The sequence below is a fragment of the Pelmatolapia mariae genome, linkage group LG8 (assembly GCF_036321145.2).
Source record: "Pelmatolapia mariae isolate MD_Pm_ZW linkage group LG8, Pm_UMD_F_2, whole genome shotgun sequence".
Taxonomy (NCBI): domain Eukaryota; kingdom Metazoa; phylum Chordata; class Actinopteri; order Cichliformes; family Cichlidae; genus Pelmatolapia; species Pelmatolapia mariae.
In genome coordinates this window covers 7189733-7213201 of record NC_086234.1, presented here as the reverse complement: position 1 = coordinate 7213201, position 23469 = coordinate 7189733, and the positions used below count along the sequence as shown (strand labels likewise).

At 35.8% G+C, this 23469-nt stretch overlaps 3 protein-coding genes across 3 annotated transcripts; 2 read left to right on the top strand and 1 right to left on the bottom strand.

Annotated features, from left to right (window-relative positions):
• Window positions 1–7358: 7358 nt before the first annotated feature.
• cd79b (CD79b molecule, immunoglobulin-associated beta) lies at window positions 7359–15318 on the top strand. Its single transcript, XM_063482136.1, has 5 exons — window positions 7359–7486; window positions 10117–10428; window positions 10563–10681; window positions 12256–12309; window positions 14591–15318. The coding sequence occupies exons 1-5, from the start codon at window positions 7435–7437 to the stop codon at window positions 14678–14680; spliced, it is 627 nt and encodes a 208-aa protein (XP_063338206.1). The 5' UTR covers window positions 7359–7434; the 3' UTR covers window positions 14681–15318.
• A 211-nt stretch (window positions 15319–15529) lies between these two features.
• On the bottom strand, window positions 15530–16636 carry LOC134633207 (interferon a3-like). The gene is made up of 5 exons (XM_063482082.1): window positions 16505–16636; window positions 16308–16391; window positions 15912–16061; window positions 15714–15809; window positions 15530–15628 (listed from the first exon to the last, which is right to left on the bottom strand). The coding sequence occupies exons 1-5, from the start codon at window positions 16634–16636 to the stop codon at window positions 15530–15532; spliced, it is 561 nt and encodes a 186-aa protein (XP_063338152.1).
• A 4770-nt stretch (window positions 16637–21406) lies between these two features.
• Window positions 21407–22560, top strand: LOC134633214 (interferon a3-like). The gene is made up of 5 exons (XM_063482089.1): window positions 21407–21538; window positions 21642–21734; window positions 22028–22177; window positions 22280–22375; window positions 22462–22560. Exons 1-5 carry the CDS (start codon window positions 21407–21409, stop codon window positions 22558–22560), a joined length of 570 nt encoding a protein of 189 aa, XP_063338159.1.
• The last annotated feature ends 909 nt before the right edge of the window (window positions 22561–23469 follow it).

Sequence of the window (23469 nt, the reverse complement as noted above, 5' to 3'; positions counted from 1 at the left end):
TAAACTGCACAATATAATTATTTGTTTCTTCCCTCTATTCTTTTTTTTTTTTTTTTTTACCAGTGATGAAAACTGTTCTTGTTAATGTATAAGTGTCGCTGATATGCTTTTTAACTCTAGATAAATAAGAGTCTAACCGATGTTTCGAATGCAGTTTTTATCCCTAAACTCAAGAATCTATTCCTCTTTTTTTCATGCTATATTTAATTTTCTCGGGTATTGAAAGTGAAACTGAAGTGTGTACTGCCAAGCAGGTTCAAAATAATAGGGTTTTTGTGTGCAAAAGTGTGTGTTAACTACCTTGACAAAACCTACAGGTTCAGTTTTAGGGAGTTCAGTTGGTGGTGGTGGTTCACAAGTGGTGGTTACCAACTTTCTCTGTTAACCCCAGTTTTCTGTTTCAGGCTCAGGGAGATTTGATGCCTTGTCTAACTCTTCTTCTGCACAAAATAAACAAATTGCCTTGCATCAGTAGGGAGGAAAAGGAGGGTTATATATCACATAACAATTCTTACAGCAAAATCAAACAAAAATAAAAAATGTGATGAGAAGAACACACCAGAAAACTGCTAATGTTGTAAATCCACATGTGAATATATGTGTTTTACCATTCTCGTCAGTTACACATAGGAGGTCTGAAACTTCAAACTATATTTCATCATGATATTGATGAACGATAATGAAGCAATAAACATGAAATCATGTATATACATTTCATGCATCATCAAATTAACGTGTGCTAACTCTCGTGGCAATGCGAAGCTTGGAGTTTGCGCTGTTGCAATTAGATTGGGGTTTTAGGCTAATAATAGTCTATGGCTCAGCTGGTATTAAAATAATATTCTCTCAGCTCAGAATCATATTTCATTAAAAGAACTTTTGAAAACACAACACTTACAGCTAATTATACCTAACCTATCCGGGTTAAAAGAGGGCCACATTAGTGACAATAAATCTCTGGTTTAAGTCTGAACATACCTTGTCGTATACCCCTCAATATATATTGACTTTCCCTCATAGAAACATAAACATTAACAAAATTGGTCAAGGAAAATTGTGATTTAATGCACAATTCAAAAATAATGAAACAGTAAGATATGATTTCTTTCAGTTTAACAGAAATACAAGATCTAATATTTATTTTAACCTTTATTATCCAATGAAAACATGCTAGACTTTACTGTAGGCTGAAACATTACTGTGGACTAGAATCTGTTTTATGATAAATTTCTAGTGGGAAGAAAACAAACAAACAAACAAACAAACAAAAAAACAAAGGCAAAACCTAAATTGAGATAAGCTAACAATAACATGAAAATTATGATAGGGGATGTGAATATGAATCAGAACAGATGTATTGCAAAAACTATGATGGAAAACATGAACCGAAGCGTGAAAATAGTCCTGTGACTTGAAGTCCATGATGCTAGACAAACAGACAACCCGACACTGAACAGAGAACAACAGAGGACCTAAATACACAGGATAATAACAATAATGAGGGAAAACACCTGGGGATAACGAGCTGATACAAATGAATCTGAATGCAACAGGGGAAGTACAACTAAACACACTGAACATGGCACACCAGACCCTTCAAAGTAAAACAGGAAACAACAGAACGTAGACAAGACAACACAAGCTTGACAACGTGAACACAAAGACATTACAAATGACAGACTTCACAGAGGACAGGAAAAGACTCATATCAGGAGACATAGACGAAACATAAACTAAACTAAAACTCAACTTAGACAAACTAATAACACTGGAACTTAACATTATCTCAATATATAAGAAGCAAAGAAAATACAAAATAACACAAAAATGCAGACCCAGCCCCCTGCCAGATAAAAGCAAAGTTTCTGAACATATTTCAGTTCAGAATGTAAATGTATTTTAAAGCACATTATAGTTGAATCTTTTATTTGGGCTTAGAAATGAATGCACTGATCATTTTTGTCTTTATATAATTAGAGTTTAGAATACAGTTTAAAATTATTTCACAGTGTCCTTACATTTAAAGAACATACGATATGCTTTCTTTTTTTCTGAATATGACATCATTTGAGCTCTATTAACAGTCCCAACAGAATATTTTATATGGTAATATGCACAAATCACTACTTTATCATGATAGCCATGTTATTTCATTAAGGTTTAACAGCAACAACAGCAACAACAACAACAACAACAACAACAACAATAATAATAAATTGCATTTATCAATTTATCAGCACATTTTAAAACACCCAAGGACACCATACAATAGATGAACAAAAACTAATAAAACACAGGGAAAAACCAGTTTAAAACAGATGGATTTTGAGCTTGGAGTGGTAATTAATCATAATTCATGTTATCAGAAGGTAAAGAGTATAAAAGATTAATATTAGTGTTTTATTATTAATTAGATACCAGATGACTTTCTATGGGGAATCTGTTTTGTACACAGGTAAATAAATTGCTATAAAATAGAGTCTCTGGATCTCATTGTCCCTCTCTTTCTGTGAAACTACTTATTAGTTAACAATGGGGTTAACTAAACCCACATGGTGTGGCTAATATAGTTAGCATCTGTTCCTAACAGGCTCATTCAGACAGGCCCAGTTTATATTGCACTATTTATGTCCCTCCAAGTCAAATAAGAGCAGTTAACTGCACTCCACTGAATGATTTCAAAGGTTATTTCTCACTCACACACTGTATGCATGTTTATATTTATATTTTTTGGTCCCTTCAGATATCAGATGTTCTCAAAACCTAAATCAGCCATGTTTGGCCATTTCATTACTGGATTTCCCTTTCAGCATTGAGGTTTGAACGCTGTCTGTAAACTTACAATGTGATGTTTTTATGTTAATGTGGCTGCATTAGAGAACTGCTAAGCACATACTTACTTGCTGTGCATTAAAAGGAAGTTTCGTCTCAGGTTAGATCACAAGATGCAAGGCACACACATTGAATGGTTGAAAAAAACAAACAAAAAAACATGTGCCACTTTCCAAAATATAGTTAATCAGATCTTTTTACAAATTTACAAGAAAACCTGCAGTGGAACTAGTCATATAAAGCTAATTCTCTTGCTTTTGTCTAAGTCTTAATAGAAATTATGATGTCTTACTTTAAATATATGGTACTGTGTAAAACTTGCAGGCAGTTTTAAAAGTAATTTCATATAAACATATTTTTTTTAATTTAGCAATAAATGTCATTTAAAGCGCAGTAAACACAGAAAAAAATCAAATAAAATCACTCTTTGTGAATATAATTTATTTCAAGAAAGGTACCACTCCTCTTTGGTACTTCGCCATGCAGTATTATTATTATTATTTTATTTTTTCATTTTAATTTGCACAGGTAGGTTGTCCCAAGCATCCTAAAGACTTTCCTTGACTGTTTTGTGGATTTAGGCTTTCTCGTTTTTTTCTCTTCATGCAGTTCTCGACTCACAAAATGATGTTGATATCTGATCAGATGCCCCTTTACATTCTGCACAGTACTGTATATACATGAATAACATATGCACTTTTACAGTTTTCTAGCTTGTGTTTTTTTAACAATAGGCAATAAGATGTCTATTTTCATTTGAGTTTGACACTGTTCCAATGTCATCTTTGGAGAAGGTACATAAATTATGAATGTTTCCTCCACAAGGGGTCTCTCTTGTCATATCCTGCTGCTACAGCATGGCAGTTTTTCCTGTCAGGAGACTGTAACGTGACCATCCGAACTCCTATGTGAGACTGAGACACTGCTGCACCACTCAGCTATAGTGTCCTCTGATGGGACAGTCATATTCACAAGACAGTGTCCTCTTTTTGTTTACATTTCTACTGGAGGAAAAGACACATGGGGAGCTTGGCTGGTACAACCTACAATCACCTACAATGTTGCTTGTACATACTTTTTTCTTTTTTCCTTCTGAAATGTACATTTATATCATTTTGTTATTTTAAAACTATGTTGTTACAATAAAACAGTTACTGTAAGGAAAAGTAGGCTGTGCGATCACGTTGTCAGTTACTACTTTGTCTTGTCTGTGAAATTGCATTGATGCACTGTAGCCCTCTGCTGGTGGAGAGGTTGACAGGCCACACTAAAAACTGAAGATGGAAAACAACCAAGAGAACACAATGTAGTGACTTTTTACTCTTTATAAAAGCCACTATAGTCAGACTTTTTAATGAACTATGCTTTACATTAATCTCTATGTTTATGAGTGTCCATCTTTTTGCATAATTATAAGAAATGTTAAGCCTCATCAGTCATCACTAAGGAGCAACACTTCGAGAGCTCTACTTTAACCTCCTTAAAACAACTTACAACTGTTAAAGATGTGCAGTGTGGGTTTTTTGTTTTGTTTTGTTTTTTTTACGGTCAAACCATTTTTATTAACAGGGGATTAATTGAGGCCTTAACTTAATAGCAGGTTCTATGTTGAAAAATATGCGTTCAGTGACTTTTTCAAGCATGAGTGTCAGTAGATTAAAAAACACCGTTTCTGACATGGAGTGGGACGATGGAATTTTTGATTTATTTGCATTTTATGTCATTTCATTCTGCCTCACGCAGCTGGAGATCACCTCTGCAAATGCATGTTTCTAGTGCCTGTTTTTTGCCACCTAGTTTTCAATGCTACTCTTTTTTTTGTTGTTTTTTTCTTCAGGTCCTAATGTCTAGTAAACCAAATTGGTTAAGGTTGGCAACATTTTTTTAACAAGTAGGATTAATCCAGAATTTTTACGTCAAATAATTAGAAAACTGTAAATTGATCTGTCACAATTAAGTGCCAAACACCAAAATGACATTTAATTTTGTAGATTTTGTGCTTGCATTTTACTTTTGATTGATTAAATAAATCAGCTTTGCAAACAATAGCAGTCACCATTTCTTATAAAAATTTAAAGGTTAGACACCCTAAGCATTACAAATCTTTTTGGAAATATTTCTTTTCTTTTAAGAGAGGTACAGCATTTCTAGTTATTACATACTTCTTGAAAGAAGCTTTTTATCTCTTCCTTACAGACTGTGATAGGTGATAAAAATCCACACTGTACGCAAATATCGAGGACTCTGCTGTGCGGAGTTTATCAGCTTTGAAAATTAGGGAAATGAGATCAGCTTGACTGACCTGAAAACTTCACTCTTGACTGCAGCTTTATGTTGCATAACAAGATCGAGAGTCCACAGCAAAGGCTAAAAGCTGTTTGGGGATGTACCGAGCCACTTAATGGCATTGTACGTTGTGTTTGGCATGACATTCTCATTCTCAAATATATATATTGTTTATAGGTTTGTATTTTTCTTAGTTTGTTTATTTATTTTACTGTATATTCCATTTTTTATTTTCAGTTCACTTTAGTTTCAGTTAGTTTCCAGAGTTGATTTGGTCGTTTCAGTTTAGTTTTTTATTAGTTTCAGTCTTAGTTTTAGTTTTATATCATTATAACATGGGTGGCATTCAGAAGTTCAGAACATTTATTACTATGCACATCATTTTAATATCATTTAGCCAACCACTCCCAAAACACGCCTGTGTTAAAGCTTCCTGATGCTTGTCGGGTTGACAAATTTGTGTGTAGTAAGAAGGACTAAAATTAACGAAGACTGAGATGATCAGGTGTTTTGAGCTGAGTTTAATTCAACAGTACCTTTATTTTTTTGTTCTTTTTCATAAGTTCATAACTTATAAAAGCATAAACAATCCTCCAACTCTTACCCATTAGTTGAGCTTGTGTGACTCGAGGCACAGCGAGGGGACTGGCATGGCCTTCATTGGCAGAAGACTAAAGAACTTTGCAATTCAATCCCCCCCAAAACAATAACATTGTGTTTTTTAAAATCTCCATCTAGTTTTAAGAACCACCACTGCATGTATCAGTGCAACTAACCAAACCATCCTGTAACAGTCACACAGACTAACAGACTTCTGTCTAACACCACTGGGTATTTATGCCCAAAAGGAGGCTTTGGTTTACAATTAGACTTTAGGCTAACTAAAGTCTAAAAAAGCCTGCTATTTTCACTTGAACTCACAAAATTTGGCAAGTTAGATGTGAGTCAATGTTCATTCATAATTAAAAATTCAGACCTTAGACAAACTACTTATTAAATACCTCATTTTTGCAAGACAGACAACAGAAACAGATTAAACATGAGGAGTATGCTATAAGCCTGGTTAAAATGATGAGTATATAAAAGTTCCCTGTAATCAGTTAAATATAAATGATTACAGGTAGTTAGTTACTGATACCTGATAGTCATTTCTTCAAACTTTTCTGCTATGCAAAACTATGAACTACTATCTTATGGCAGCTAATTCAAATAGCTACTTTAATAGCCATTATTTCCCTTTTGGACAAATTTGGATTTGTCACTTGATTTGTCACCTCTTGCCATTGATTTTCAGAGCATTTCTGAGGAAGCTTTGGCAAACTGTATATATGTGGATCAACTTAAGGGCCAGGTGTATCTCTCAGGCCCTGTTTCAGGTAATTGGTAGAGGGTTTTTTTTTTTGTTATTTTTCATACATAACTTTCAGTTACTGCTAATTTACCACAGATATATATTGTTATATATCGCCACTTCTTCTTGTGTCACTTTTCCAGTTACCTCAATTTTTTAAGGATACACTGCACACCATGCCAAAATATGCTAGTTTTCAGGTAAAAGCTCTCTGTAAATTGGGTTTTTCGGTCTGAAGAGACCATTTAAAATTGGTTCTTTGCCAATTTGCTTGTGAAGTAGTTCATCAATTTCAGTAGGTGCCATTTTTATGCTGGAATGATTCATAGTTCAGTGTTGAGTGGTTTAAAAACTGTAGAAACTTTAGTCCAAGCCTGGAGATTTGTTGCTAAAGACCACTGCTAAAGACAAATCTGACTCATTGGAAGCAAACAAACAAACAAACAAACAAACAAACAAAAAGGGTTGAAAAGTCTCAACGACTTTTGCACAGTACAGTATCTTCTTTTGCATACTGTGTCTTGTAAATGGTCTTTTTAAAAAGGAATTAAATGTTTAAAAACGATCTGCTTTGGTTTCTTGACCATAAAGGCTTTCTTTAGAAATCTAAGTTATCTAAAAACATCATCTTGGCATCAATATTGAAACTATGATATTATATTGGCTGTAGTATCACTAATCATAACCTTAATGTTTAGCTTAATAATGCTGTTTCATCTATCCCTAAAAATGGAACATTTAATCATATGTGTTACCGACAGTAAAAGTGTGGGCTGTTATTTTGGTTCAACGATAGAGCCCTCTTCCTCTTATTTGCCTGCCTGCATGGTGACGGAAGACAGACTGCACACCCACTGATGCAGACGCTTCATCTTTGTTCACAACACTTTTAGACCTGCAGAGAAACTCAGATACAGCCGTGGAGTCAGCATCTGAAGCGTACTTCTCTTCTTTTTGAGGACATCATGCGCTGGATGCTAGCTGGATGCTGGGGGCTTGTTTTAATCAGTCTGTCAGGTAAAGGGAAATTTTTGGAATATAATAAACACGATTTTGTGACTGAAAAATGAAACCAATACAGGAAAAATACCAGTTTGAGTGCTACATAGATTAACTCACAGTGCCAGTACACCAAAATAATTCAGCAAAGTACAGTACTGGTAATTTATAACACCTCACACAGTCTTTTTAATTGTATTTTTTTATAACTGTTAAACCACAACTACACTGCATACTAGTGTTTTGCATGTTATTTTTGACTCTGCAGCACCATTACTTCCTGCCCATCTGGGGAAAAGAGGAAGTTTTCTTCTGAAACAAAGACTATAAGATTATTGTCATGTTGATGAATTGAAGTCCTTTATAATTTTATAGTAAATAAATATCACACATGCACCTCCAAGTTATTCAGTTCCTAGTTTCCATTGCTTTATTTTACATAGAACTTGCAATCTAATTTAAAGAATTAATATAGAAATAGCAAATAAAAGAAAAAAGCATCTGATATTTATGTGTTGTAAACATTAAAAACAAACAAATATGATATCCTCATACATGCATGTATACATGTCTTGGGCCACAAATATGAATTATTTTCAATATCAGTGGATAATAAGGCTTTTATTTACATTAATTGATTTATCACTACTCCATAGTATTCGAGAAAATAGCGCAATAGTGTCTTCTGGTCTTATGGTTTCTACTCCTCAATCTAAAAATATTCAATTTATCATTTCATTGGCATTACCATTTCAAAAAGGAAATTAATTATTAACTTTGTTTTCTAAACTTTGTGGATTGCTATAGAAACGGTTATCAATTTAATTTTAGCTTATCTGAAATGATTGTTTTTGTGGCAACATTCATAAAATCTTCCTATTTTTGATGCTTGTGGTTTGTGTAATTTATACTGTCGGTTAGATGAAACCTGGAAATCTGGCAACATCTTTTTATTATGTTTTTTAGACTGAATAAACTGAATAATGGAGACAAAGAATAATGTCAATAATGTCCCTTACAACAATGGCACTTTTCTCCACCATGTGTACCACTTGGTTCCGTCATCATCTTGAAGTTTGTCTCTTTTTATGTAGTAATTTTTCATAATTAGTGTTACAGGGCATTTATCTTTTGTTTCCACATGCATTAGCCTCTTTAGACCTGAGCTCTTGTTTAGTACGCATTTTTAACTTCTCCTAGCTAGCTCCTTCATGATACAAACTAAGCTTCCTCTTTCAACAGGAAGCCCTTATGATTTCACAGAAAAACATGTCCTCATCTGGGGACAATGGGTTTATTTCACAGGATAAAACAAGAAAGTTAACATTACTTGAAAAAATACAAAATCTCAGCCCCCCCCAGGTGTGGGTTAGGGTTAGGGGTTACCCTGCCGGTGGCTGATGCCCCCAGCCGTCAGTGCATTGATGGTTCTCGGTGTCCGGGGCTGGGCACTCAGGTATGCACTGACTCACTCTTGGTGGGGCCTGGCACCTGTGGCTCAGTTGGGCCCCTTCTGGGGGGGTGGGGGGACCTCGGCCCTCTGGACCTGGGGATCGTCCCGCTCTGCGGCGGCTGGCTGCCGACAGGGGCTGCGGGCAAGTCACCGCAGTCTCCTGTAGCTTCTCCACCGTGGCTGCTGGGTGACCCCCAGTCTGGGGCTCTCCTCAGCTCTTTCCAGGAGGATGGCGCAGCTGCCCCTCCGGTGATCCTCCTTGGGCTCTCGCGCTCTGGAGGGCCTCTAGATGTTTGGGACCTGGATCTCCTCTTCATGTCCTGGGGGACAGGGCTATGGCTCCCCACACCCTCTATCAGATAGTTAAATGGAGAAACCTTTTACATACAAGCGCGCTCACGCAGACAAGTCTGCACACAGGTGTACACATGGGTGCTCATAGACACACTCTATATCTTCCTTTGCTGCTGCCTCAAAGCATACTGTGCATTGTTGGTCTTGTGTTCTGCTCGGTAACATTCAATATTTATTATTTACTGTTACTTATAGTTATCAAGGTTATTGCTGTGGTCTCCCTACTGTGTTGCTCTCTATTTTTTTTTTCTTCCAGCAGGTGAGCCAGTGGACTTTTTAATGTCTTTTCTCACTGTCCCTCTGCCTGTTTTTCTTTCCCCTCTCCTTTTCTTGAACTTCTCTTGTCTTTGTCTTCCCCTTTCCTATCCCCCAGTCATGTCTGTTCTGTTTGTAATAACTTAAAAGTTAAAAATAAATGAATAAATAATACCAATCAATCTAGTGGGCCAATAATGATCTACTTGATTAAAAAAAAAAATCTGTTGGGCCTTTTTTTGGCCTTCAGACAATAATTCTGATTGCTACAGTGCCGAACGGGACAGGCACAAAAAACCCCAACCAACCAACCAAACAAAAAACTACGTAACATGATTCATTAGAATGACGTATAAGGTGAAGAAAAGGCTTAATGCAATGTCCCTGTATGAGGACACGGGGTCCCAGGAGGTTACGTACATCACTGTTCTCTGTAAAGCAAGCATCTCATAAGTGGCATACACATTATTTATCCTCAACCACAATGACAAAATCCTTTTAATGTATATTTTGTCCATTTGAAATGTGTGATAATTGCTGGTATAACTGTGTCACAGTGTCTTTCAACCTTTCTTTGTCTGCTTAGTTGCTGATAACGAGAAACCGCAGATCAGACAGAAACCCCGCTTCTATGGTGTGGCAGTTAACAGCGATGTGCCCCTTTACTGTTCATCCTCACGACAAGATAATTCTACTGTGCAGTGGTTCAAGGCCAACAAGATCGGAGACAAGCAAACACCGCTATCGACATTGATAGATGACAGCATTAGTTTTCAAAACCATGGTTTTGTCCAAAAGGCCTATCTTCACATCAGCAAGATACAAATGAGGCACAGTGGCGTGTACTACTGCAAGATAAATAAAACACAGGGACCCGGAACCGAAGTAAACGTTTTCAGTAAGTAGCTGGAACAGCATGTCATCAGCAGATTTTTAAAAATACAGTGCACTTTTACCATATTTTTTATTTTTAAGTATGTACCAACTCACTCATGAAAATGCGCAGCTGACATACATCTTTTCACTGTGCAGGACCCGTTGTGATGGAAAAGGCAATCTACAGGAGCAATGTGAAGGACGGTCTTATTGTGTTCCAGGGTTTTCTTTTAGCTGTGTTCATTGCTGCTCTGTTGCTACGTAAACAAAAACTGGTGAGGAACACGATGAACAAAACTCGAGGCAAATGTGTGCTCCAAAAAAGGATTTTGTGCAGAACTTGCATAACAAATCTTCAGCAGAAAGCAGGGTTCTTTGGATCAAGAATTTTTTTAAAATATGGTTTATTTCAGGAAAACTTAGAGGTTTTTCTTTAGAAGCAGGGAAAAGAAATGACAAGGCTGTAGAGAAAAATATGTGCATTTACTATGATTAAACTCACAACAGAAAGGCTTTCTAAATGATCATTTCGCTTTGCTTAATGTGTATGCAACGTGGTGCACTGAGTAAAATGCTTTGTATCCCAGTGGCGAAGGCAACAGCTTTACATTGACTTTTCTGTAAACATACTAACAGTCCAAAGTAAAGCAAAAGGCAGCAAATCATCTAATTAAGAAGACAGTAGATCAACAGTAGCTCAAATATCATAGCTGCTGCCTGATCATTTTCTAAATTGTATCAACACACATATATAGAACATGCTTTGTTATCTCATCTTGTGATTTGCTCAATAAAATGCACATATAAATGTTGCTGTTGCAAAACAGAAGCTGGCTTTTTGTCAAGACGCTAGCTTAGTTTATAGTTAAAAAGAAGCTAGCTGTTAAGATTTCTGACATGTTGAAATGATAAGTACCTGATTATTAAGGCGCCAGCCAGATACCAATCAGTGCCAATCTAGGTTAGGCATTCCCACTATACTGTAAATGGCTGCATTTCATCCAGGTGCTCATGAGATAGCTATTGAGCTACACAGCTAAAATAACTATTTACACCTGCTTCACATATGTCTGAAATTAAATTAAAACAACACCTATGTCCTTAAATTTTTCTGAAAAGCAAGCCAAAAGCAAACTAAAACCTGTAATAAATCTAAAAAAATGTAATAAATCTAAAAAAAGATGATCAGTATTGCCAGAGGAAACATGTGCACCCCAAGAAATACAATTTTTTGGGCTACAGCTCCGTAGGCCTTCATTCATTCTATGTTGTAACCAGCACCTATGAAACTGGAAGTGGAGATAATAGGAGGTTTCAAATAGACGTATTAGATAAGAGGTTCTCTAACATACCAAAAATTACCAAAGGTGTGTTGATATTAATAACTGACAGTGATCTCCACCGATATTTAAAAAAGAAAATCCATACATTTTATTAAAATAGTACTTACTCGGTTTAATTCTATACATGAAGTTAAATCTAGTTTTTGAGTTATCACAGTGTTAGCTACAATTATGATGCCATTTAATAGGTTAATCATTTTCTACAAACATTTATTTAGCTTTTGTCTTTATAACACAGGAAAGCAACTGCAACTGTATTTTTTTTATATAACCTACAACAAAACACACTTTAGTCATTTTCACGACAGTTATTTGAGTTGACCGGTGCTTACAACACCTACTTCCACATTTCTGCAAACAGACAAATTTTGAAAAAAACAAAACAAAAAAACTTTCAATATCATTTTAATTTATTTTATTGTGTGTTATGTGCGATGTGTCTCTAAATAAGATGGTACCAGCTCATTCATTCTCCCCACCCACACCCCCATTTCCTTTTTTAACAGTGGGAACGAAGGGACAGCGAATACGAGGAGCCGGAAACAGATCACATCTATGAGGTTTGTCAGCTCTTTGTTTTAGAATAAAAAGTGAAAAAAAGAAAGACACTGGCTTTCTTTAAGAAAAAAAATATTACAGTGATGCTTCACTGTGTGGTCTCATTTGTGTAAACATGTCACAGTGAATACACACCACAGCTGTGTGACTTTACATAAAAATGCAGGCGCACAATAGACAGCGAAAAAACAGGAATCGCAATCTCCGTGCACCACTGAGCTCCTAACCACAAATTTACCGTCAGGTTTATTGTTAAATGTATGAATACACACCCTATATTTGAGTTAATAAATAAAGTACATCTAGCTGGCTGAATTTGTATTTCATTTGTTTATTGCATTAATAATAACACATCTGAAGGATTTTTATAGATCTTGTTGCTGCTGTTCTCTTGCACAAGAAACAGAACTGTTTGTAAATCAATTATACCAAAAGTGTAGAAGGTAGTCTTACTGTGATTGCTTGACTTTTCATATAGTGAAGAGTTATTTAAAGCAACATAGCAAAAACATAGTCATAAATTATAATCTTACTAAGGCTCCAGAATAGTGTACATAAGTGTAAGTTAATAAATAATAATAATAACAATAGCAAGATCAACTTCAATTATCGTACTCAATACATGAGTCTTTGTGTTTTTTCTTGAGACTTTTTCATCATCAGTGTGAGTTTAGAAAGAAAATAACATAAAATGCTGGATGCAGCATATGTAATACAAATTAAAGCTCATATATGCAAAATAATATTTAAGGTCCATTTAACATCCCGACGTTTTGTCACGTCCTGCGGCGTTCCTGAGGAACGCGAAAGGTGACCTTCCACGTTGTTATGGTACGCGGCGGTTTCCAGCCCTGTACTGCAGCCCTAAACTTAACCTTATCACTAAGCCTAACCATAACCTTATGCCTAACCTTAACCATAACCTTATGCCTAACCATAACCTTATTCCTAACCTTAACCATAACCGTATCCCTACGCCTAAACCTAACCTTATCCCTAAACCTAACCATAACCTTATGCCTAAACCTAACCATAACCGTATACCTAAGCCTAAACCTAACCTTATGGCTAAACCTAACCATAACCTTATTCCTAACCTTAAGCAGCACTTTAATGAGGTGAAATAGTGTTTTCTAAAGCGATTTTAAGGGAAAAAGCGAAGATGTGTAGATTGAGTCCAAACGGTTCTCATGTGTCCGCAGTTTTCCGATGTCGTGACGTAGGAACGCCTTGGGTGCCCGAAAACGTAATATGTTGACGATTTGTCACCTAGCGTAAAATGTTACGATTTGGGAGTGAGAACGGGTTGTTATTTCATATTTCAGGCGTTACAAGGTTAAGTGGGAGAAATTATAACTTTTATTTTGAACATGAACGTCTCATGTAAATCAGTCAAACCCACAAATTAACCAAATTAACATGGCTGTAATTCAGAATTTCAAAGTTTTACTAATATCAACACTTTGAATCACCTTATTAGGAACTACTAGGAAGGTAAGACTGCACCTGTTTTAAAAGTCAGTGAGCTCACTTTTTCTTGCAGTCCTGTGACCCATACATCACTTAGTTACAATATATTTTATTAAGATTTGAACAACCTTGAATATGAACACTGCACTATAGGAGTGTCAGTTGCAATGGCTAAACCTTGCTAGCTAAACCTGTACATTGTTCCAGGTTATATAACTACTGGAAACCACACTTACAGCTTTACATAGTTTAACTAAAATAATGACCTAAACACTGCCAAACTAAGGATTTGAAGTTAAATATGAACAACTATTGGTACAAATTATTAAGTAAAACTAATAAAAAATAAAAGAACACCCAATCACACTTCTTAGTATGCAGACAGCAATTACAGATACATTAATATAATTAAGTAAAATTCAAAAATAAATACAAATGAAGTGAAATCCATCAACTCAAATGAAGTAAGGATGTTGGGCTGAGCTCCAATTTGCATTATGAATGAAGAACAGTAGCGTTTGAGGTTAATGCAAACATTGTTATGTTTTGTTACTTTTTCAGTTAATGTCATTCTGCAGTGACATTAAGCGGGAGCCCATTTTTAACTCTGAGTCATGTCTGAAACACCAACTATGCAAATAAAAACTGTAGCTGCCAGTATGCCCAGACATATACAGTAACTATGTAATGGATTTTCAGAATTTTTTTAATCATCTTTTTAATCGTATAGTGAGAGAAAGGGCCCTCAAACCTAGACACATGTATGAGTAAAACTAATTAAGTTAGTAAAACTGACTTATTTCCGTCTTTTAGGGCTTGGCGATTGAGACATGTGGTGGAGGTCTGTATGAGGAACTCTCCGTGTATGCTCAGGCTGAGGGAGCTGAGGCCCCGTGGGAGTGAGACTCACACAACTACTTTTCACCTGCTAAAGCCTCTGAATGAGGACAGATTATATGTTCTTAATTGCAAGTTTTAAAGTAAGTCCTTAAATAGTTTACTGAGAATGGAGATGTGCATTTTTCTCACAACACAATGCATGGTTTGTTTGTGGATGTGCAGCAGCATGCTTGCCCTTTTTTTTAATGTGATGTTTAGTAACACTGTTTTGAATTAATCTGTTGTCATAAAGTGTAAATAAGCCCTTCTGCAATTTAGACCCAAAAGCTGATATTTCAGCGGACCTTTTTGGTGCTTCTGGTGATGTTTATTTAAACTGTATTGTGTATCAGTTGGTCCTGTAAAAGCCCAGTCTGTCAGTCTCACAGGCTCTGGGTTGTACCCCTGCTCTTGATCAGTGTGAGCTGGGACAGAATTCACGCCCCTTATGACTCTTAATAAAATAAGTCTTAAGTAAGTAGATGGATGGATAATGTCATACTGACTGTGCTAACATGAAATTTTGAAGCCTGAGGGTGGTGCAAAAACAAGGACTAACTTGTGTCAGTAAGAACAAAAACAACATCTACTTGTTTTTTTTATTTTTCAGTTGTTTGTTAAGATTAAGTATATACATATGTATTTGGTTTGTTTGACATGAATAAAAACAATAAATACATCTTTCTTTGCTGAAGAAATTTATTTTTTCCCATAACTAAGGAAAACATGATTTTTCTTTTCTTTTTTTAAATCACCAACATGTTTGATTAAAAAGACAATGGTAAATAGAAATACGGTAAATTAATAAGTAAATAAATAAATAAATAAAAAGAAGCAAATAAATTAACACATCCTTCCTGTAACAGACAGATTTTAGTTGGCCGTGTGCAGAGATGAAGCCAGCTGTTCTGCTCTCCTGAGATGGGCTTTGGTTTCCTTCCTGATCACCTCCCAGGCTTCAGCACTGTGCCCCTACAGACAAAACAATATTATCATTAGTAAAGTATTCCAGAGGTGTTTAATAGAAGAATTGGTTAAAAAATAAATAAAGACCTACCTTTTTCTTTAGGACATCATCTGAAAGTCTTTTGAAATACATTTTTGTCTTGAAATACAGCTGTGAGTTCTTCTTCTTGTGACTGTGGCTCCCAATCTAAATCAGGAAAAATAGTCATTTAAATATATGTTTTAGCCACATTAGCACTATAATTGATCTCAGTTATCTCAGTAGTGGTGTTACTGAAAGTGAACTTACACAGGAGTGAAGCTCTTCTGCCTGTTTGTTGACAATATTGAGAAAGTTCCTCATTGTGCTGTCCTCCCATGATGCAGAGCTGTGATCCTCCTCAAACAGGGCAGCCACTTCCTCCAGAATCTGAACTGTGAAAGCCAGTTTATCCTCAGCCTGGAAGAAGAAGAAGAATCATAGGTTTTTATAATTCAAAAAACTTGAAAAATAAGAACAAATATCAGAACACTCAGACCCGGGTTTGCATAATAAGAACTTAAAGTTATGACGGTTATGAATTTTAGTTTTTGATTGTATTTCATACCCATGGTAAAATTTGAAATCCTTTACATTATTTTACTTTAAGGAGAAATTAGTCTGGGATTTTATGCGATAAAATGAGAAAAGCTGAGGTTTACTTACTGATGCTTTTGATGCCTGGTGGTACAGATGATTAGGGAAGGCCACGGTGTCCTCCACCTCAGTGGTGTTAGTTGAGTTGTTACCCTGGATCACACACAGAAACAGACTTAGAGTTGAAGTGCAGACACTAAGTCTGAATAATTTAATTTAATAAAAATTCAACAAAATTTTAAGCCTATTAAAAGAAACACACTCACCATGGTTTCAAGTAGATTCAGAGTCTCCTTGTTGTGCTGTTTGAATTTATGATCCATCCATTTGCAGCTCAGCGAGGAGCCTGCAGTGAACAGACCAAGAAACAGGCAAGCAAAGAGAATCCTGCTGATCATTTTTTAAGGATGTCAGTTGTCTTCGTATGAAGCAGACTCAGATATCTCCTGTTCTGATGGAGCTGACCTGCCCAGCAGCACTTATAGCAGAGCACACCTGTTTCATTTTCCATATTCACCTCTGTGGCTTTCACCTCAACAAAGGTGGGTTCTGATGTCACACATTTCAGACTTGGTTTCTATGGGAAGCAAAAACATCCCACATTAATTTTTTTTTGTCCTGTTCAGCTGTTGTATAAAGCAGAATAATGGTCTGCTTTGTTGTGCCACACATATTTGCTTTCTAAAGAGGAGCACTTGACCAGGTCATTTTCAAGTGTCTTTCATGACAAAAGTGCATACACAGACACTCACACACACAGACACACACTGGGTTTCATATTTTAGTGAGGACGTCTAATTGTGACATAATGCTTTCCCTAGTTGCTTACCCTAACCCTAACAAACAAAAATGAATGCTTAACTGTAACCCTTAGCCTAAACTTAGCCATAACCTAATTGCAACCCTGACACTAAAACCACATTCTAAACCTCAAAAATGCCTTCAAACTCGTGGGGATGGGCACTTTGTCCTTACAAGTGGCTGTTAGTCCCCACAAGTATAGCAGCATGCCAATTTTCTGTCCTCACAAAGATATCTAAACGTACAAGCACACGCACTGCAAAATTGTATATTTGTTTGTGATCCAGCATGTCTGTTTGCTTTATCCTCGACTTTTCCTCCTACCCCCTTCTTTTCTCTCTTTTTCTGTCGTTTTCTTCTTATATTCCTCCGTTTTCTTCTATCTTTCGCCAGTTTGGCCTTCACCCCCGTCTGCTCAAGCATAATATCCATAACAATATGGATAATGAAATACTAACAGTATAATCCATAATGTGCAAAATATCCCCATAAATGCGCAATTATAGAATAGTAAAGTGTAAAAAAAAAACATTTAAAAAAGTATAGAAACGTTAGTGTTATAGGTATTTTACTGTGAGTATACATATAAATGTTTTTAAAGCCTAAACATTTTACCTACATGTCCTTACTTAAATGCACGTTGCATGGATGAAATTTCCGCAATTCATGATGATTAAAAAACAAACAAACAAAAATTTTAAAAAAAAATGTTTACATTTACGCACTCTCTCCAGTGTGGTGGTTGTAAGTGTACATTAAAGCTTTTGAATGGAGTCCCATTTCACAGTTACTTCTAGTTGCGATTGTGCCATAAAAGGGAAGTTCGTATACGGAGAAAAGAAAAAGTGGCTTCGTGACTCTTTGGCCTACAATGACGCTCATTCATACGAACCAGTCAGCGAAATTTCACCTTGTTTTATTGAGAATATCTGTTTCACCGTGGGAACCAGGTGAAGGGGATTGTCCTTCACGATCAGTGGGAAAATTAGAGCATATTTTCAGCCTGATATAAATCAAAAACGTGCCAATATGTGCTTTTGCTAATGCTTTTATTATATTCTTCTTCCCTTATTTTGGTCTATCTTGTTTTACAACTTTTTGTTTTATTGCATTATGTCTGTTTTGCCAGAGGACAAGAGATGTGAAACTAATTATTTTTAGTGCATGTCTAATCACTAAAAATTCCAATTCAGCAAACACTTCAAGCAAGCAGTTTAAACCATAACTCATACATTCAATTGGGTAGGCATAAATTGTTATTTTGTAAGTACAAACTGTCACCTCTAGTTATGCTCACACTTCCCTGTTTAGTGTGAATCTTTAAATATACAAGGACAAAAGTATTGGAATACACCATTTATTATTTGAATTCAGGTGTTTTCAGTCCCCGTGCCACAGCTGTATAAAATCAAGCACATGCAGTCTGCGTTTACGAAAGTTCCTGACACAATGGATTGTTCCAAAGACCTCGCTGAATCCCAGCGAGGTTCTGAATTATAATATGATATCCCCGGTGCAACAAGTGTATTTGTAAAATTTATTCCCTCCTAGATAATATTATTGTAACTTGGAGTGAAGGGGGAGAGCGCGTAAAGTTATGGGGTTGCCAAATGCTCAGGCGCAAAGTGCGCACAAGTCTCCAACGCTTTGCTGTCTCAGTAACTACAGATACATAAACCTCCTCTGGCATTAACATCAGTATCAATCACATTACGACCCTCCTCATATGCTGGCACTGATTTAAGTGTTTGGTGCTGATTTATCATCACGTTAATTCACATCGTTTGAATGTGTGGTGAGAGGTGAGTCCAGAAGAAGGGGGATGAGGCGGTACTGACCCCCACTGAAATATGACTGGCCCTCCACGAATACCACTGGGTAAATTAGTGGCATCAAGGAAAATAAGTCAGAGGTGTACACGCCAGCGAACTCAATATGTGGATATTAATGGGGAGAGTTGCTTCATGAAGGGAATATAACATGATTTGCTGCTAAATCTTTGTGCGAATCAGAACAATTTCATACTATATTGGTTACTCGGATGGAAGTAGGTGATGAACTTGGCCCGCTTAAAGTCAGCAGCCAAAAGAAGAAGTTGAAGACTCAAATACTTTACTGGAATACTGTTTTAATGTACTTGTACTTTAAGTACCTCTTTATTATTTTTACTTCTTCTCCACTATAAATCAACTTACCTTACCTTATTTTACCTATTGGATGATAATATTTTGCGAATTATACTATTCGTGTTAAGGCTTCATTTACTGTTTACTAGTATTCATATCATACTCTAGAAATATTGATATCCAACCTAAGGAATTAAAATCTCCAGCAACAACAGTGAACAGGTGAATGAAGCACGCATTATGAGATCGTGCTTTTGCTGTAGCAGCTTCAAAACTGTGGAACGATCTGCCTTTAGAGATTAGACAGGCCTCTTCTCTGCCTGTTTTTAAATCACTTTTGAAAACCCATCTCTTCACCCTGGCCTTTGACACCTTGGTTTTTTGTTTTAGTTGATTCTATGCTGTTTTATTTTGTTTTTTAAATACAAGGCTGTTTTAATTTTTATGTATTGTGTGTTTTATTTTTCGCTGTTTTGTTTTATTCTATTGTTCCTAACTTAATTACTGTACAGCAATTTTGTCCTGTTCTGGGTATTTTAAAGTGCTTTGTAAATAAAGTTGGATTGAATTTTAAACTATTACTAAAGTATGATTATGCTGTTTTGTTAAGGAAAGGGTCTAACTGTTTCTTTTGTCACATTTTTCAGTTTAAGAATGTATTTATGTACGTGACCATGGATAGATAGACAGTAAGATAGCTAGATAGATAAATCAAGCACTCTTGCGCCCCCTGCTGAAAAGGAAGAACGGGCCTCACACAGTATTATACCGCATTAAAATGATTGATCGTGTTTATTGTTTGTTGCTTAATTTAAAATCAAGGCTAAATTTCACTTATTTCTCATGCTATACTGTACTTTGTGTCTGTGAGGTATAACTGTACTTAATACATAAACTGACTCAAATTAAAATAGATAACTACATTCTTCCTCAATTTTAATTTTTGAAATAATAATAACAGCAATAAATACCTTTCTGATTCCAAGAGGAGGTGATCCTTTTATGCTATAAAATAATGCAAAAATATCTAATTTTTCTCAATGAACATTTTAAAGAATACAGAACAGACATAACATTTCATTTTCATTTCTATATATATATATATATATATATATATATATATATATATATATATATATATATATATATATATATATATATTTAATTGTTATTTTAAAAATAATATCTCTGTATGTATCTCTGGTATTTCACAATTATATAGTTACTTAATTTCTTTCATTTCCACGGATATTTGTCATGGTTTTGTTTCCCCAGCCGTTCTTTCCATGTAGGCACAGTGTTTTCGGCCTGTACTCTCCGTGTTTGTTTGGTTTTTTTCTGTCGTTCAAATTACCTAATTGCGCCTGTTTGAATAATAACCCTTTATGCAATACGTAAAACTGCAGATCTGCTTGTTCAGTATCCAGTGTGCCGTAAAAGGGAAGAAACTGTGTTGAGAAAGTGAAAGCGTCCTGGTGACTGGGCGCCTGAGCTGTGACGCTCATTCTTACGAATCGGTCAGTGATATTTCGCCTTGTTTTATCAGCGTGTGAACCAGATAACCTGGAGAAGGGGATTGTCCTTCACATTTTAATAGGAAGATTAGAGTAGACTTTCATCCTAGTAGAAAAACGAAAGTCATGCAATATTATATTCAGCCTAAGACTGATAAGAGAGGGTGTCTTTGCTTAGACTTTTCTTGTTCCTCTGCCAAAAATAATAATTAAATAAATAAAATAAAATAAATCTTATAGGCAATCATAGGTGATCATGGCTTGTTGTTTGCAACCTACTTTTATTAGCAGCTAAAATCCCAATAGTCCTTATTACCATTTATATTTTTCAGTATCAAATATCAAAGATTAAACATTTCAAATTACAGCATCGGTCGTGAGCTGTGTTTGTTTTCACTTGCTGCGTGTTATGGCCGGTGTTTGTAGGCTACTGTTTTACCAGGAGCCCTTTTATTTTATTACACAACTTATTCCTACTTGAGCCGATATTCTTACCTTTTGTACGCCAGTGATTGTTTCACACGATTTAGGATCAAATTAAATCCGAAATATGTTTGATTCTACCTGAATGCTGCGGTGAAAGCCACAGGTTCCGTTCAGGTCCCGCAGGTAGAAAACGAAATATGTTGCTCTACCATAAATGCGGCGTTACAGGTCTGCTCCATCAGAACACCAGGAGACATCCGAGTTTGCTTCATACAAGAGCAGTTAATACCTTTTGAAAATGATGATGAGCAGGATTCTCTTTGCTTGCCTGTTTCTCGGTCTGGTCACTGCAGGCTCCTCGCTGAGCTGCAAATGGATGGATCAAAAATTCAAACAGCACAACGAAGAAACTCTGAATCTACTTGATACCATGGTGAGTGCGCTCTTTTTAAGAAAACTGTAACAACATTTAGTGGTTTGAACTTGATGTTTGATTATTTTAACACACAAGCTGTGTGTTTCTGGTTGTTGTACAGGTTTATAACTCCACCAACAGCACTGAAGATGCTGAAGTGGAGGTCACTGTGGCTTTCCCTAATCATCTGTACCGCCAAGCGTCCAAAGCATCAGTAAGTTAATCTTAGCGTTTATTTATAAACTAATTTTCTCTGAGTTCACAATGAGAGCACAGTACAATTTTTCCTTATATATATAAAACAGTCTAAATGGGCCACATGGTTCATATTTCTATGTTTTTTTCTTTAAATGTTAGCCCATAGTATCAATAATCTACAATGTTATGTAAATATTATATTGGTAATTTAAGTGAGCCAAACAATATATTTCTGGCACCTTTGCTACTGAATGTCTCTCTAATAGAGGAGGGAATTATGGTAATCTGTTCTTCTTCTTCTTCTTCCAGGCTGAGGATAAACTGGCTTTCAAAGTTCAGATTCTGGAGGAGGTGGCTGCCCTTTTTGAGGAGGATCACAGCTCTGCATCATGGGAGGACAGCACAATGAGGAACTTTCTCAATATTGTCAACAAACAGGCAGAAGAGCTTCACTCCTGTGTAAGTTCACTTTCAGTAACACCACTACTGAGATAACTGAGATCAATTATGGTACTAATGTGGCTAAAACATATATTTAAATGATTATTTTTCCTGATTTAGATTGGGAGCCACAGTCACAAGAAGAAGAACTCACAGCTGTATTTCAAGACAAAAATGTATTTCAAAAGGCTTTCAGATGATGTCCTAAAGAAGAAGGTAGGTCTTTATTATTTTTTAAAACCAATTCTTTAATTAAACACCTCTGGAATATTTTACTAATGTTAATGTTGTTGTGTCTGTAGGGTCACAGTGCTGAAGCCTGGGAGGTGATCAGGAAGGAAACCAAAGCCCATCTCATGAGAGCAGAACCGCTGGCTTCATCTCTGCACCCGGCCAACTAAAATCTGTCTGTTACAGGAAGGATGTATTAATTTAGTAATTTTTTAACTTATTTATCTACTAATTTATTTACTGATTTTTAAGTTGCTTGTATAAGTGAATATTTCTAAGTGTTAAACAGCATATCTCATCTCATGAGAGCAGAACCGCTGGCTTCATCTCTGCACACGGCCAACTAAAATCTGTCTGTTACATGAAAATATATTCATTTATCTGCTTGCCTGTTACTTTTTGTATTTATTTATTTATCTATCTATTGACTTCTATTTATTGGTTGACTGCATCAGTATTTTCAGTGCTTACAAACTAAATCTAATATTTTTTATTAATTTTTTTGTCTTGAAGTAATAAAAATAACACTTATTGCAAATGAATATTGTCAATCTTTTGATTCATAGGAAACAACAAGAAATCTAAACTTGTTTGTAATTAATACAAATAAGCGGTTTGGTCAGTTCAGTAAGGTTCAGTAAACAGGAGCATGAAAGTCTTATCTTTAGTCTGGAGCAGTTTATTTGTAGCTATAACTGCTTCACACTGGTTTAAGTCTTCTCTGACTGACTGATCTGTTTCTATTAACACTGATGGTCATTTTGCGTTGTTAGCCCCTCACACCTGTAGTGTTCAGATTTGCCTCTTGGGTATATTTTTAATGAATTTTATGATGGTGATTACTAGATAATGACCGTGACTTGTCTGTCATTTCTTTACGAAGTTTTTAATCTTATGTTAAATCTCAGGTCTCTCTGTCTCTCTACACTTTGCCATTTTAAATGAAAGTTTATTGATTAGTCCTTCTCTCCTGCCAGAGGTGTCACAGACCTTGCTTCAATGCCTCCCTTATGTAATAGGCTCATCCTTGTGCAACACTCATCGATCCATCATGGAACCTATCTAAGCTCTCATAAGGC